The sequence below is a fragment of the Tympanuchus pallidicinctus genome, unplaced genomic scaffold (genome assembly GCF_026119805.1).
Source record: "Tympanuchus pallidicinctus isolate F22 unplaced genomic scaffold, pur_lepc_1.0 scaffold28, whole genome shotgun sequence".
In the NCBI taxonomy this organism is placed as follows: domain Eukaryota; kingdom Metazoa; phylum Chordata; class Aves; order Galliformes; family Phasianidae; genus Tympanuchus; species Tympanuchus pallidicinctus.
Genome location: NW_026294745.1, coordinates 2149629 through 2166053, shown reverse-complemented (window position 1 = coordinate 2166053; position 16425 = coordinate 2149629). Strand labels below are relative to the sequence as shown.

At 50.5% G+C, this 16425-nt stretch overlaps 1 protein-coding gene across 7 annotated transcripts; it reads left to right on the top strand.

The window, feature by feature from the left end:
* The first annotated feature begins 2325 nt into the window (after window positions 1-2325).
* On the top strand, window positions 2326-15559 carry ABCB9 (ATP binding cassette subfamily B member 9). 7 transcript variants are annotated; one of them, XM_052691359.1, is made up of 12 exons: window positions 2326-2421; window positions 3352-4008; window positions 4332-4446; window positions 4803-4933; window positions 6212-6417; window positions 7015-7212; window positions 8702-8830; window positions 10108-10296; window positions 10907-11080; window positions 12385-12544; window positions 12989-13125; window positions 13818-15559. In XM_052691359.1, the coding sequence occupies exons 2-12, from the start codon at window positions 3402-3404 to the stop codon at window positions 14154-14156; spliced, it is 2385 nt and encodes a 794-aa protein (XP_052547319.1). In that variant the 5' UTR covers window positions 2326-2421; window positions 3352-3401; the 3' UTR covers window positions 14157-15559. The 7 variants fall into 7 exon arrangements, 5 of the variants coding, with proteins under 5 accessions (XP_052547319.1, XP_052547321.1, XP_052547320.1 ...); XM_052691361.1 differs by lacking the exon at window positions 2326-2421 and adding an exon at window positions 2428-2471; XM_052691360.1 differs by lacking the exon at window positions 2326-2421 and adding an exon at window positions 2447-2537.
* Window positions 15560-16425: the final 866 nt, after the last annotated feature.

Sequence of the window (16425 nt, the reverse complement as noted above, 5' to 3'; positions counted from 1 at the left end):
AGCCGGCTTCTCTGTGAGCGCTGGAACATCTCCCAGATTCTCACCCCTGCAAACCCTGTGGACTGTGTGGGCCTGGATCACCGCAGTGCTGAGGTGCTCAAATCCTCCATCTGCAACGTGGTGAATGAGAAGCCCAGTGAATGGGATGCCCACCTCGACCCTGTGCTCTTCGACTTCCGCACGTCGGTGAACTCTGCCACGAAGTACACCCCTTTCTTCCTCATGTTCAACAGATACGTGTGCCTGTCGTCTGAGGTAACTCTGCAAGAGAGCACAGTTGTGTGTGAGGTTTGCCACTGACACTGCTACGGAGTAATAACCACGTGTCTATGCTTTGCAGGTGGATTTTGTCAAGGACTCAAAAGAGCAGAGCGTTAGCTCTGCTAAGGCAGATGGCCTCCCACCATTCACCGCTGCAGTTCAAGAGCAGCAGAATGCGGTGAAGGAAATTGTAAGTCTTGCAGTGCCTTGAAGGGGTTTTGCAGCTAAGCCCCCATCTGTCCACAGATGCCATCCCACAGGAATCTCTTGCCTGCAGGCTTTCTCCCATTGCCAGGCACAGCGGGTGGTGTGTTGTGGCAGTGGCAGCAGAGCCCTGCTTAGGCAACGCCCAGGTGTTCTGCCCTGGCTGGGTCACTGGTTCTGCTTGCAGGAGAAGCAGGGCGAGAGCTGTGGTTTAACAGGTATTGTGAGCTTCCAGTAGCTTCAGCCTAGATCCCATTCTGCCCTCTACTGATGGAGAACTCTGAGCACAGCCATTAAATAATACTTTCTTAACACAAGGTCTCCTGGAAGTGTGGGGTTGTTGAAATGAGGCTGGAAGGTCCCTGTTTGGTCCCTCCCTTGCCCTGAGGTGCAGCCGGTGGTGCTGACGTTGGCACAGCTTTTGCCATCAAAGTTGCAGCATGGTTGAGCTGATTTTTAAGCTACCTCTCCTTTAAGCCCAACCAAAGCTATCCGCTTTGCAGGTGATCGCCAATATGACCACAGCCTACAAGCGGGAGCGGAAGACCATGAAAAGAAAAAGTCGGGTCCTGCCCTCTCTTACATTCAAAATGGAAGAAAATGTGTTTGGGAGCAACGGTGCCTCTTCCCTGAAGAAGCTGAAGAAGGGCCAGTTTGTGTCCTTCCAAATTGAAACAGTCCTGCCAAATGAGCAGAGTATGGCTGAAGTGAAGAAAACCAGCTAGCTTCTGGGGCTTTGCTGGGTGTCCCATGGGGCTGGGGACAGTAGTGTGAACTGTTCCCAAGGTTCTTGTCTCAGCTGTTTGGGGGTCCAGGCACAGACACCTGCTCGGTCTGGGAGGGCAAGGAAGGGGAAGGTTCAGACAATAGGGTCTGTTCCATCTCATCCCAGTCCAGGCTGGGACCATCCCTGCAACACAGTGAAGTGGCACCATCCTCATTTATGCTTGGGCAGCAAGGGACACTGTCTTGGCAAGAGCTCCACCTCGAACACAGCTTGGAAACTGCCCCACTGGGGGTAATTGCAGCAAGGCCTGGGAAGGGCTATGGGTGCAGGTGAGGAAAGCACCAGGAACATGACTCAACCAAGTTGCAGTCCATTTCCTGTGGTTTAAAACAGCTCTTCCCACTTTTCAGTGTGACATGGGAAGGGCCATGCTAGGTCTGGCAGCATCCCGGGGACACGGGGATGGCTCAGTGTGAGCTTTTTGGTTTCAACCACTCATTAGCAAAAATAAAATCAACAATAGAACACGAGATTTTTATTTTCTGTTTATCCAGGCAGAGAAAAATGACTTCTGCCTTAGTAACATCGCTGTTCTGTACTCTACAGAAATGGGGTGAAATGTAGATCTGTGCTGGAGGGGTTGTTGAGGCTGAAGTACAGCACCGAGGAACCCTGAATGTTGCAGTGGTGACCCAGATGAGCTTGGTGTCACACATCACCCACCTGAGAGCACAGGTCTGGTGTCACACATGCTGCCCACCTGGGTGCACATGCTGAACGGGCAGGAGGTTGAGTGCTGCCATCTCTCTCGAGTTGGCATGCGCTTGTCCACACTTGAAGACAAAAGTATTTGTAAGCTGGATTTCTTGAAAGGAAGTCCTTCACTGCACTCCTTGCTTTAGGGGCTAATTTAAAACCCCATCAAGCTGCATTAGAGCACCTTTAGATTTTTCCTACTCGCTCCAGTGCTGTAGAAATAAAATAAACTCCCATCCTTGGACCTTCTGCAGCATTTTGTGACGGGAAGGGAGCCTGAGGGTTCGGATGGAGCGGGATCCGGTTCCCCATCCACCCCTTCGCTCGTCCCCGTTCCCAGCGCACGGAGGCGCTGCCGGGACCGCTCCGCAGCGTGGGGGCGTGGTCAGCGTCGAGGGGCGTGGTCACAGCGGAAGCCCCGCCCCCTACCGACCTTCGCCCGTATCGGTCGCACCGGGCCGGAGCCGCCGCAGGTAGGAGCAGGGTCCGTCTGGATGCGTGAGTGGAGGCGGGCACGTTCCGGGTGGGTTCTACCTTCTGACTTTAGGATTTGCTGCGTAATCCTCTGTGCATAGAAGGGAGAAAAGGGGTGAGTGCTGGGGGCCGGGAGGGGGAGAGGCGCTGCGTGGGGAAGAGCTGCCCCCGCGTGATGGTAAGGGCGGAGTCCCCGCTCGGAGCTGCTTTGTAATCTCTTGGGATATTTATTGGGTGCCACCCTATTGCGTGCTGACAGTGCTGCCCGTTCGTGGCTTGCTCCAAATTAATAAATATTCTGAAGGCTGATACGGCCGCTGTGGCCATCATTCTTTTATTTACTGGATTGTATTTAGATATTCTGTATTGTTTTTCAAAGAGGATAATCTGTTACGAAGCAGAACTGCTCTCCCTTATGTTTTGCTACACCTCGGCACTGGTTTTTATTGCATGTTTGATTTCGGCTTCATCCCAGGAAATCAGAGAGGGACCCTCAGACCACAAACGTCTGAGCCCAGAAACTCTGCAGCCCCATAGCGCAGGGCATGAGGGCTGCATGGATGTCCTGTGCCCATGTCTCAGTGTCACCTAGCCAGAATGAGGTTTCACAATGAGATGCAAGAATCCCAGAATGCTTGATGTTGGACCTCTGGAGATCATCCAGCCCAAGCTGCCTGCACAAGCAGGTTTTAGATTTGTGATAGCTGGAGTCCTCTTGGAAGGGGTGGAGTTTGTCTTCATTTGTGCTTGTGACTTTTAAGTCAAAGTGGGCGTATATAGAGAGAAAGAGCAGAGGATGAAGGAACAGACAGCGGTGTTTGAGATCAGGACAGTGGGTGGCTGTTGTGGCCTTCCCAATGGCACTTGCAACCCCATTAACTCCTCATGGCTAATAACAACTCCGCTCCTTCCTCTCGCCCTGTGCACAGGCTGTGGCCATGTCCTCACTGCGCTAGGCCTGTCCCCCCCCACCTCGAGGATGCGTGCCTGGAAGGCGGTGGCCAGCACGCTGGCGCTGAGCGGAGCCGATGTGGTGGTCACCACGCTGCTCTATGCCCACGGCCGGCGTGGTCGGGACATCCTTCAGGACCTGAGGCACTTCAACATCTTCAACTCGCTGCTGGACATCTGGGGGGGCTGTCTGTACCGTAGCTGTGTGCTGCTGGGGGCCGCCATCGGAGTGGCCACCAACACGGCCTATGGCCCCCGGCGCCTCAGGGCTTCGCGGACCTTCATTGCTGTCGTCTGCCTCCTCATGGGCATCTACATGATGGTGAAGCTGCTGCTCTACTCTGAGGTGCGGAGGACCATCAGGGACCCCTGGTTCTGGGGGCTCTTTGCTTGGACCTATGTGGCGTTAGTGGCCACCTTTGGGCTGTGGCAGCTGCTGGCCTGTGTCACATCTTCCCGTGAGGCGCTGGGTCATGGCTCTGAGTCCCGCACCGAGGCGGAGGAGAGTTGCGACGCCCCACGGGACAAGCGAGAGGAGGCAGCGGGACCCACCATCCATAAACTGCTGTCCTACACCAAGCCAGATGCCATCTTCCTGGGTATTGCTTCCTTCTTCCTCCTCGTGGCCGCGCTGGGTAAGTGAAGGAGCTGGAGGGGGCCATGGGATGCTCTGCTGTTCACTGGGAGGGGAGGAGCCATGTTGCTCCTTGGAAAAATGAGGGAAAAATTAAATGGGGCAAAAAAATGCAGTGGAGGATAAAATGCCACGGGAAATTAAACTTTTCCATTAGTTGCTAAGGTTCATGCCTTTCCGGTACATCTTGTGTGATGGGTAAATAACTCTGTGGTTGGGATGGAGGTTGACTGTGGGCTTTCATGGTTGGGAATATGAACCCGTGGTTGGATCCTGGACCCAACTGGTGTGTCTGTAACTCTTTGTCCTGTGCTTCTGCATCAGGAGAGACCTTCCTGCCCTACTACACAGGGTTGGCCATTGACGGCATTGTGGTGCAGAAGAGCATGGACCGCTTCTCCACGGCGGTGCTGGTCATGTCGCTGCTCGCCATAGGAAGGTAATCGCAGGGGTCAGAGCCCAGCAAGGATATATGACTGCTCTGTGCTCTTACAATGGTGACGGTCATGAGATCTTCCATGTCCTTCTGCCAGTGCTGGGGGAGCAGGCACAGGGGATGGGCTCCCTGGTGATCACTGTCCCTTCCTGAAGCTTGTCATTACTGTGATTAGGACCACCGTCCCTATGTTGTTAGCACCCGGGGGGGCATGGGCTGATTTAATCATTACTACCCAGGCTGGAAAGCGATACCAACACAGCATTGCCCAAGCCCTCGATACGGGCGCTGGTGTGTTTGTGTTGCTGAGGAGTGGGTTTCGTGTCCACCGGTCTATAACGTTTCTTATCTGCAATTAGCTCATTTGCCGCAGGTGTCCGGGGCGGCGTTTTTACGCTCATATTTGCGAGACTGAACATCCGCCTTCGCAACTGCCTCTTCAGGTCGCTGGTGTCTCAAGAGATGAGTTTCTTTGATGAGAATCGCACAGGTGGGTTCCTCTTTCCCCTGGGTTTACTCTATTCCAGCACGTGGTATTTTTCCCCCTTAGTTTACCTTCTCTCAGGCGCTTTTAGAGGTGGTGTCTAAATGCTCATGTTTAGATACAGCAACAGAAAGCTCTTCCCTTTGGGTGCTTTCTTGCCACAGGGATCAGGATTGCCCAGCACCTTGGGAATGCCACATTGCCTCCAAACAGCCTGATATCCAGCAGCTCCAGGGCTGGCATTTTTAACTCCAGTCATCTCATCCCCAAAATACTTCCATTTTTCTTCCTGTACCTCCCTTCAGTTCCCACTGACCAGCTGCCCTCCATCTCTGCTCCAGGCACTGGAAACCTCAGACATGTAAACCTCGCTGTGCATGCTTGTGGCTTTTCCTCCTTGCCATCTAGTCCTGTCCCCATCTGTCATTCTGATGTGGTCCCAGTCAGCTGCAACTTTTCCCATACTTAATTTCTTCTTGGCAATATTTTTAGTTTTGAGGCTGTTGCCATATTTAGCAGTTGCTTCCTGTTGCCCGGTTAGCTAAGGACACTGGATATGTTATTGTAAGTGGAATATGGGTAACTCTCGACTAATAGTTATGCAATAGCATGGGACTTCAGCCCTGGCTGCACTGGAACACAGGCCAAGTACTTAGAAATTCAAGGTGGCATTTGACTCCACTGCAGGAGCTTTGCCCTTAGTGGCTGCACTCACATCCTCCAGGTCACTTGGGTCTTCTCCAGGCTGCAGACACAGCTAAACCTCCTCTGCCCTCTCTGAAGCTGCCTGGCACTCTGTAGGGTGAGCTGTGCTAGGCATACTCCTGGTCCTCTGAGGACAGCAGGGAGAGTTGCCAGCAGAAGGCTGGTGGAGAGCTCCTGGCTTCAATTAAAAATGAACTGGAAGCTGTGTTCAGCTCAGCAAACACCCACTGGTGCACCCAGGTGGGATGCCCTCCAGGTACAGTGCAGAGCCAGTGCCCTGTGCTATCCTGCAGCCAACCTGAGCGACCCAAGGATGTAGCTCCTGCTTTCAGACAGGTTTCATGTTTTTTGCACGTGCAGCAATTTGAGCTTCTCTGCTTTGCTTCACATCCCCAACAGCAGCCATCCTCTTCCATGCCGCCCTGCAGACCCCGTCAAGGGGCTAGGTTGGATGAGGAGCTCCATCTGCCAGGAGACTGCTATACAGTCTGCGGGATGGGACGCGGAACACAGACAGGTGACGACCTGCCACAGTGACGTGTCCCTGCTCTCCCCTTCCCCAACCCTTCATTCTTTTAGGGGATGTCATCTCCCGCCTGACGTCGGACACAACCATCGTGAGTGACCTGGTCTCCCAGAACATCAACATCTTCCTGCGCAACATGGTGAAGGCCACAGGGGTGATCTTCTTCATGTTCAGCCTCTCATGGAAGCTCTCGCTTGTCACCTTCATGGGCTTCCCCATCATCATGCTGGTGTCTGACATCTACGGGAAGTACTACAAGGTAGGCAGGAGCAACTGCCATAACTGTGCCACGGTGCTGGCCTGTCCCCACTGTGGGAGTTACAGGTGGTTTTGGAGCTTGTTAGGTTGATACTCAAGTGCTTTGCTGCCTGCAGTATGGGCACGAGGGCAACATTACAACTATGTGGGCAGGTGGCACAAACTTGGTTGTCAGCTTCACACTCAGAAGCTGAAGTGTCTCAGGTCTGACATAGGAGGTAGCTTGGCTGTGCACTGTCCAATCTGTGCCTGCTTGTTCCCATGCCATCTGTCCTCTCCTCTCCCTTTGGAGTAAATTAAATTGGGGTTAAACCCAGCCCAGTGCTTCCTTCCTATGCCAAGGACAGTCCCTTGTGGCTCATGCTGTGTCCTGTGGACTGTGCAAGTTCCACACCACATGCTCTCTGTGCTGGTTGTTAATGCTGTCAGTAAGCACAGCCCTGCTTTCCACTGTCCCAAGGTCAGGGCTGTATCCCATCACTCAACCTTGGTGCCCATGGACTTGGAAAAGTCACTGTGCTCTCTCCAGAGCCTGTGGGAGAGCTGCCATGGGCAGCTTGGGCGTGTGTTGAGCACCCTTTGTTTCTGCTTCCCGCAGAAGCTCTCCAAGGATGTGCAGAACGCCCTGGCCAAGGCCAACAACACTGCTGAGGAGACCATCTCTGCCATGAAGACTGTCCGCAGCTTTGCCAATGAGGAGGCAGAGGCAAATGTGTACTGGCAGAAGCTGCAGCAAGTGTACAGACTCAACAAGCGGGAGGCCCTGGCGTACACCTACTATGTGTGGTCCAGTGGGGTAGGTGGCCTGCACCAGGGACTGGCAGGGGACATGGCTTCAGGTGTCAAAATGTGCACGGAGAGTTGTGTGTGCTGGTCTCAGGGAGCTTTGTGGGATGAGCCCAGCCTTGATGTCTGCTGCCCTCTGTCAAAAATATATTCCATCCTCCCTTAGGGGAGCATCACATCGTGGTGCTGAACAGTTTGTTTTCTCTTGTAAATAAGAATGGAATTGATAACTGCTCAAGGTCGTGGAAAACCTCATGTTGTCAGGCTGCTGCATTGCGTGCCTTTGCCAGCTCATCTCCGGCGGTTCCGGCTGGGAAAACAGCCACAGTGTTGGTTGAGATTCTGCTCAGAAGCAGAGATTTTCTACATGTGGGCGGTGGTGAAGGGAGGCTGCAGGTTTGTTGTTTGATTTAGGTTTTTTTTGCAAAATGTTTTTTTCTTTGCTGAGAACAGATGGTTTGGGGCTCCTCTTGTATCTGCTGCTAACTAAGGCTGTGCAAAACCCTCACGTGGGGCTTTCACCCTGTGCGTTTAGGGATCCAAATAGCTGCTGTTGAGAATTGTGTGGGTTATGCCTTCATACAGCTGCAGGAGGCTTATGTGCTGACAGCAAGTTCAGAGCATTGTTAGCATTGTTCCTGAGCATCCAGGTGAAGCCAGCAGTGGGAACTGGGACAGAATGGATCCCACTGAGTCAGAAAAGGCAAAACTGCTCCTGTGGGGCTTGTGTAAAAAGAAGCTGACAGATATAGCACAGCCCTAGTGGAGTCTCTCTCAGAGAAAACAGGATCTTAAGGTCAGATCTTGGCAGAGAGAAAGAAGAGGAACTTTTTCCCCTGTTTTCTGTCTGTGTCAGCTCATAGCCAACAGCCCTTCCCACTGACTGTGATCCCAGCAAACTCCGGGCACTCATGTCACCCTGTGACAGGCAGCCTGTATGCCAAGTGTTGCATGGAGCACTGGGCACTGCAGAGGGTGAAACATCAAGATCACATCAAGGCTGGTCTGATATCTTTGCTGAGTAGGTGGTGCCCCCATACACTAATTTCAAGCAAGAGTTGAGGTTATCCTTCAGAGACTTGTATACACAAGGAGGACTTGTGCATTAGCTTTTGGCTTGGCTCTGTGCTCTAAATTAAAATGTGTCATATAACGCAGAGGTTATTTTAGCGGTGAGGTGACTGTATGTGTTGGATAATTTGAGTGTGGGTTATGCTAGTCCAAGAGACGTCCATGAGATGCTCTGTTATTTCAGATAAATCTGTCTTCCTTCACTGCTGCCACTCCAGACTTGTATTTTGTTGAATTCCTTCAGTCAGCCCAGCTAACCAAGTTGTTTTTCCCTTCTCATACCCAAGCCATGTGCTGACAGGAATGCTGGGTTTGGGGCTCAAAGAATAAATACCAGCTGCTGAATTGCAGTCTCCTGTGTGAGTAACTACAATTGCACTCGAGTGTTATCTGTCCTTGCTGATTTTGGGCTGTTTGCTTGCTTTCAGCTCACCCTCCTGGTGGTCCAGGTCAGCATCCTGTACTATGGAGGGCACCTTGTGATCTCTGGGCAAATGACGAGTGGAAACCTGATATCCTTCATCATTTATGAGTTTGTCTTAGGAGATTGCATGGAGGTGAGTTTGTTTGACCATTGCAGGCAACCCCGTATCACAGTGTTTGACTTCGAGATGATCTCAACCCCTGCAGTCACAGGACTGGAGCCAGTGTTGCCTTCCCTACCACCTGCTGTGGCTTTGCCCATCTGCAGTCTGATTCTCCCCTCTGCTTCCTGCTCTGTTTCTACCGTGACCCCATGAATACAACCACTGCTAACACCTTGACACTTGAAGGCATCTGAAGCACCTCGTCACAGATAAGACAATCAGTACTAAAAGGGTTGGGCTACCCCTGCTGAAGGGGAGAGTCCTGGCTGCCTTCCAAGCATGTTTTCTGGTGTGAAGGATGCAGAGATTACGTGGCTGCCTGTTCAATTTCAGAATTCATTAAGAGCTTAATTATATTACGTTTTTTAACTCTCCCTGGAATAGGCTGCAAGCTGCTGCATTGGCAACGCATTAGCAACTTAGGATTGTGGGTGGGATGGGAGCCCACTCAGGGCTGCTTTCCCACTGCAAAGGCGTAAGCCTGGCCAACTGAAGCAGAAATTAGCAAGTCCAGATTTCCTCACAGCCATGCCTGGTTTCAGTGCTGCTTCATCCTTGGTGCAGCAGCACAGCAGAGCTGGAGGCAGCTCACCCAGCTCTCACCATCTGTGCTGATAGCTACAGGCTTTGGTGGTGTTTCCAGGCTATAGTTTGGGTGCGTTTGAGCCACTTACAGTACAGGCTGTTCATCGGTTCTGAGTTTAGCACTGAAATTAGCCAGCAAGATGGAGGCTATTCCAGCAAAGCTAGTGTCAATGTACAGCAGTTCTAGTGGGAGGAAGTACAGTAGATCCACTGGGATCATATTCCTATGGGGAACAGCCATACCAGCTGCCTAATGGTGGTCTAGAAAGGTCCAACCTGAGGCTGCTTTGTGTATGTAACGTGTGTGCTAGGGGACAAACCAGCAGCGCATTGTCGTATACAGATGCATTCAACCTTTGGATTGGGGAGCTGCTGGTCTTGAGCAAAGAGACATGGGAAAAGATTACAGTAGAAGTTTGGGTTATGTATCTCTTGACACACCTCTTCCCAATCCATCTATTTACTTCTTGTATTCCCATGTCTACCCATGCAAAAACCCCTTTAGATTATGTTTCCTCTACCTTGGGCAGGGGCAAAAGTTCTCTTTTTCTGTCTCATAACCATAGTTAACATCAGAGAGTGCTTCAACTGTTCTCCTTATAAGTAGTTCCAATTGCTATTTCCATAATGAGATGGTCTAACCATTGCCTCTTCCCTTCCAGTCTGTGGGCTCTGTCTACAGCGGCCTGATGCAGGGGGTGGGCGCAGCCGAGAAGGTGTTTGAGTTCATTGACCGCAAGCCAACAATGGTCAACGATGGGTCACTGGCCCCAGACCATGTGGATGGAAAGGTGGAGTTCAGAAATGTGACATTCTCTTACCGCACTCGTTCCGCAACGCAGGTCCTCCAGGTGAGCCCCACTGGTGCAGAGCATTCCTTACCACAAGGCAACTTGTGATGTTTCTCCATAATGACCATAACCAATCCTCAACCTGTGGGGAAGGTCATTTGCCCTTTTTGAGATGCATAAAGGCAGCCTCAGCAGCATGCTGGCAAGCAGATTACAGTGATCAGCAGGTGTTTAGGGCTGGCTTTCCTTACAAAGAATTAGATTTATTAATAAAAACCTTGTTCCCAGCTCAGATGTTAAACACGTCAGCATGGTGCAGGGCTTTGTGCCAAGCTGTCGCAGGCTGCTTCCACGTGAGAGAGGCTGAGGTCATGGGGCAGGGTGAGCAAGCAAAGAGGTTGGTTGCTTTGCAGTTTTTGGAGGTCCTGCTGCACAAGCAGGAAAATTCATAGCAAAATGTGGAGGCTTTATGCTTCCTCAGAGGGAGCTGAGAGAAGAAAACAGTTAGTCTTTTGGAGGTGAGATGGCCAAAGCAGCACACCAGAGTGGTTGGTTGGGGGGGATCTCCTTAGCCATCTTTTGGTCACCTCTCCTGTGCAGTGCTCAAGCCACTGCTCCAGGACCCTGATGAAGGCCAGCACCTGAGCACATTCTCCCATCCATGTTGCAGAACGTGTCCTTCACCCTGCACCCTGGCAAAGTGACAGCACTGGTGGGCCCCTCAGGGAGTGGGAAGAGCTCCTGCGTCAACATCCTGGAGAACTTCTACCCTCTGCAAGATGGGCAGGTGCTGCTGGATGGGCGTCCCATTAACATGTACGATCACAAGTACCTGCACTCAGTGGTACGAGCGACTGATAAGTGTATTCTAGCTATCACTTGCTGTGGTCAGAGGGGATGTTGGCAGCGTTGTATATGGCTGTGGGTTTGATCTGGAAACCTCTGAAGTGCCCAGAAAGCTGGAGGTGGTCTGGGAAACGAATTCAGATAATTTGGGGTGGGAGCAGAAAGGAAGAAGATGATGATTGGTTTTAGGGGAAGGGGGAATTCTGCTGAAAACAGAACAAGAAATGTGTTTTGTTTTGTACTTTTTTGGCCAACCCAAAAGGAGTACAGTTTCAGTTGTTTGATTATTGATAGTCTCAGTTGGTTTTGGAAAAAGTGTTTTACATTCCCACAGAATATTCTACCTTAAAATCTATCTATAAAATCTATAAAATCCTATCTTAAAATCACTCTCAGATTGTGAGGAGTTAAACTACTTGGAATTCTGGAAGCAGCAGAGGAGTGCTTTATCCAGGCCTCTAGCTCTGTCTGTGTGTCAGCACAGATCAGCCTCCATCTTCCCTGCAAGTAACTGCCCACTTTGTTTGCCCCCAGAGTGAATGGCCTCAGGAACAGCAGGAAAACCTGAAAACAATTGATCAGAAGCAGGCTGGAAAGCCAGAGTCAGTGTGACTAATTGACATTCCCTGCCAGTGCTGAGTGAAAATTAAAAGACAAGCAAGTCTTTCAGCTTAGCAAGCCTGGTGTCGTGCTAGGAGCATGGGGAGAAGTCAATTAAAATATGACCGTATCCTACTGGTTCTCTCCACGTCCAGTTCTAAGCAATAATTTGGAGGGTTCAATTTATTTCAATATAGACTGTTTAACAAAGCAGGCTGAATTCAAGAGTGAGCAGCAATGTCTGTACAGTAGCACAGGGAGGCTGTTGCTAAGCAATTAAGGAATTGCAACAGCTCTTAGCTTCCTAATTTGCCTCAAGCAGAGAATTGGCAAGACTGGGCAAAGCTCCCTCCAGCCTGCATTTTCCCTGCAACTGGTTTTCCATACTGAGAAGTGCAAGGAGTTTTGGGAGTTCTGGGTCTGGAGCAAAACCACAACAGGGACCTGGAGTGGGGAGCTCATCCCAGGTGCCAACATACCAACATATCACACATTTCCTTTTCTGCACAGCAGCTTCCAGCAGACAACATAAAGTGGACTGGGACCACCACTGGGCAACTAGCAGTGTTGCTGGAAGCCCTCATTGAGGCATTTCTGTGCCTTGGTCCTTACCTAGTGGGAACAAATGCTGATAATCTGAGATGCTGTTTGGCCAATCTGTCTTCTGCTCCCAACCCACTGCTCTTCCCTTCCTTTCTGCAGATCTCCCTGGTCAGTCAAGAGCCAGTGCTGTTTGCTCGCTCTATTGCTGATAATATTTCTTATGGCTTAGCTTCAGCCTCCTTTGAGTCGGTTGTTCAGGCTGCCCAGAAAGCTAACGCACACGCCTTCATCACGGAGCTGCAGGATGGCTACCACACAGGTACCAACAGCCCTCTGTTTGCACCAAAAGCATTCTGTTCTGAGGGAGACATGAGAAGGTAGGGGCTTCTCCTCACTGTTGCTTCAGCTGTGCTGCCTCCAGAGCCCGTCTTACAGCGATACAGCCAAAGGGTCAGCACAAGAGAGAAGTCGGGGCTTGGATGATCTCTCAGTCTTAGTGACTTCTTGCTGTGGGTCCTTCCATGTGCATCAGTCCCTCGCACACTGGGACAACAGCGGAGAACTTTCTGCTGGAGGGAAGGACTGCGGCCTTGGAGGTGTTTAGTACATTTAAACTGCTTTGTTAAGTGAATAAACAGAATACCATTTGCCTCATCTTTGCTTCAGAGCATTATACTGTCCTGGTGTTGTTGGCTGGGTGCTGAATTTAATGGCAGTTTTTGGTTTTTATCTTGACTGCTCCTTCTCTCTCTTGATCCAACAGAGGCAGGTGAAAAAGGAGCTCAGCTATCAGGTGGCCAGAAGCAGAGAGTGGCTATTGCCAGAGCCTTGATCCGAACCCCTCCCATCCTAATCCTGGATGAAGCCACAAGTGCACTGGATGCAGAGAGTGAACATGCGGTGAGTGGGGGACTTGTGTGTCTGGGCTGAAGAAGCAGTCTGGGGTTGGAGGAAAGGTTACAGCTTCAATTTCTAGCCCATAGACAAACTTGCAGTAGGGAGGAGTACCCGAGCTAAAATCTGAACTAAAGCACCAAACAAGCCATGCTGAACCATGGTTTATCTGGCTGGGATGTGATGACCAAACAGTTCTACCAGTAGTCTCCTTTGGTCTGGTTAGTTCATTGGCACAATGAAAAGCTGGTTCAAAGTGCTGGCATGAGGACAGGCCTCCCAGTGCTAGAGGATGAGTGCTGCACAAGTGTGATCTCAGAGCAGTTTGTGGGCTTGCAGGATGGGGTGAGGCTCTTCAGCAGGGCTAGCGCTACATGGCCTCCAAAGTTGCACCCCAGCTCTAACAAGAGCTCAACACACAAGATCAGGCCTGTCACTTTACTACTCTGTTACCAGCAGTTGGAGGGGTGCATTCCCCATCTGAAGGCTGGCTGCACTGAGGGAGAATTTGGGGCTGCACAGTGAGATGGATGGCCATAGGGTTTCAGGGGGCCCTGCTTTGTGTCCCCAGCATAACCAGAGGAGAACAAACCTCCTGTCCAGAGATTTCTTAACTCGGAGCCACCAAGCTGCTCTCTTCCCCTCCCAACACAGTGCCAGCGATGCTCATGCACTAACATCTTTTCTTCCCTCAACAGATTCAGCAGGCGATTTACGGTGACTTGCAGAACCACACAGTGCTTGTCATAGCACACAGGCTGAGCACTGTCGAGAAGGCACACAACATCATTGTGCTGGACAAGGGCCGCGTGGTGCAGCAGGGCTCACACAAGGAGCTCATGGAAGAAGGAGGTCTTTATTCCAAGCTGGTGCAGAGACAGATCCTGGGGCTCGAGGCGGGTAGCGCAGACAGCCGCCAACCCACAGCCCGGGGGGATTCAGCGAAGGCGCCCGGCGGGCTGGAGGGAGAGTTCAGGATAGACCATTCCCTCCCAGCTGCAGCACAGGACGACTGCAACAACACAACTCCTAAGTGAGAGCAGCGAGGGCTGGGGCTGGAGACGCATGCTGGGACGCAGCGCAGGAGGTGGCTTCCCGACGGCGCCGCGCCGCACAACGTGCCCGTCTGCTCATCCTGCGTGCGCCGCGCACCTTTGCACACACACAACCACACACTATAGAGCTTCCTGCATTACTGCCCAGTGGGCAGATGCCTGCTGGTTAAACAGGGAAACACATTTGGGAGTTGGGTCTTTAGCAATTCCCAGCATTTCTACCGAGTTTCTTTTCTTACTACCAGTAATTCCCCACAACTGGGACTTTTCTTCCATTGATATGCATGTGTAACTGATATTAACTGTAATGGATGTAAAATGCATGCACGGAGGGGAAATTCCCCTCCAGGAATTCAGGGGGTGGCTCTTGTAGCCAGATAGAAAAGCAGCGACTGGAGAAGGTCCTGCTCCTGCTGTCGATCTGTGGAGCCAGTCTGAAGTCTGCAGGGATCTCCCTTTGGCTTTAGTGAAAACTGGATCACTCTCTTGGGGCTGAATGCCAGGAGAGTTTTGCACTGAGTGCCTGCAGGCTCAGGTTCACAACCACAGCTGCTGGACTTGTTTCATGTAGTAACCATCCTTTGTGGAATAAGCCAGGGGACCAGGAGGCAGGTGTTGCATTTAGATTTGCTCGTGGTGCTTGGTGGGTATTTGGTTTTGTTTTTAAGGATGAAGAGTTTTACCCTAATTGGGTTAGGGTGAGGTGGTTTGGTTTGGTTTTGTTTTCTTATATTTCCATGTGCACTACACAATGTCTGTCTGGCTCCAGCATCCTCTCAAATTTAGTCTGTTATTTCAGTATTTTTTTATATCTCACAACCCTGGTGCTGGTTTGAAAAACACTACTAAAGACAGGCATAAAATACTAAAAGACAGCACTTTATAAATCCCACTGAAGCTTTGTTCAGCTTCAGGCAATGCTACTGACTTCATTGCATGGGAAACCCATACAGTCACTTTCCTTGAAGTCAAACTTCCTCTGCCTGAAGTTGAAAATGTATTTCTTTGAATACTATTTATTAACTTTGAGTAAGAGTGAAAGAAAGAAAGCTGTTGCTCCTAGCCCTTGTGCATAATGGCTCTGGCTTTGTAGTTTTATCCTGCCATAGATTAGTGGTGAAGCTTATGCAGGCAGGCAGATGCTATTGAAAAATAGCATTGGATTTTATATGGGAATGATTGACTTAGAATGTGCATCGTTAAGAAATTATCTCAAGCACTTTAGCTCTCATGTTTTCCAATATTTGAATGCTGCTTTGTTTTCCTTTTTGGCAGTTTTGTTGTTGGTAACGTTTTGTTTTTGCTCAGTAATGTTTTACAAACTCTTTAGTGTCCTTGAGGAGGGATGCTCAAAAGAAAAATAAAATACTACCTCTGCCACTAAATACTGAGCCCCAGTGGGGGCTGTGTTTTTGCATTCAGAATATCTGGAACTTCAAGGTAACGTTAATCTGGGGGTGATAGACAGACACCCTGGAGGGGAATAAAAAGAACTACCTACAGAGAATTGGGTTTCTAACAGCTGTGAAACACTAAGAATAACCTATTCAAGAACTCGTTTTCATCCCAGATCCCATCTGATAGTCAGTCTCACACAAAAGGACAGGCTGTATAACCTGTTGTCAAAGCACAGTGCTCTGTAGCTGAAGTCTTTTTAGCTGCTTGCTTTTGTGATATGATGAAAAGCTGTGCCTCAGGAAGAGAGCTCTCTTTGGCTTATCTCCCTCAATTTAGGAGGGAATCACAATCCGAAGCCTAGTTTGAGTCATTCATCATTCATCGCTTCCCTAAATGGCCAGTATATTTCTGCCTGATGAAAATCTTTATTGTGGGTATGAAGAGCTTGGAGATTCCACCCAGCACCAGAGGGCAAGCAATTAAATCTGCATTCTTATCAGTAGCTGTGAGCAGAATGCAGACAGTGGTTTGCAGAAGTGGAATTGATTGCTGGTTAATTGGAAAAAAAAACTGGGGGGAGGGAGGGAATAGGTAACCTGGGAATGAGGGAAGCCAGCACCTGGGAAGTGCTGTTAGGACAATGCTTGTGTCGACGTAAGATGGCAGAAAAGAGGAGATCCTGTCATGTGTGCCCCACCAGGCAGTGCTGCAAGAAGGGGAGTTGAAGGATATGCAGGGATTAGTTTTATTGCAAAGGCTACAGGAAATTTTGAGAAGGGATCCCTGCTTCCCAACCCCGGTGTGCCAGTAATCCCAGCACTGTACTCCAAAATCCAAAAAGCTTCAACTGAAA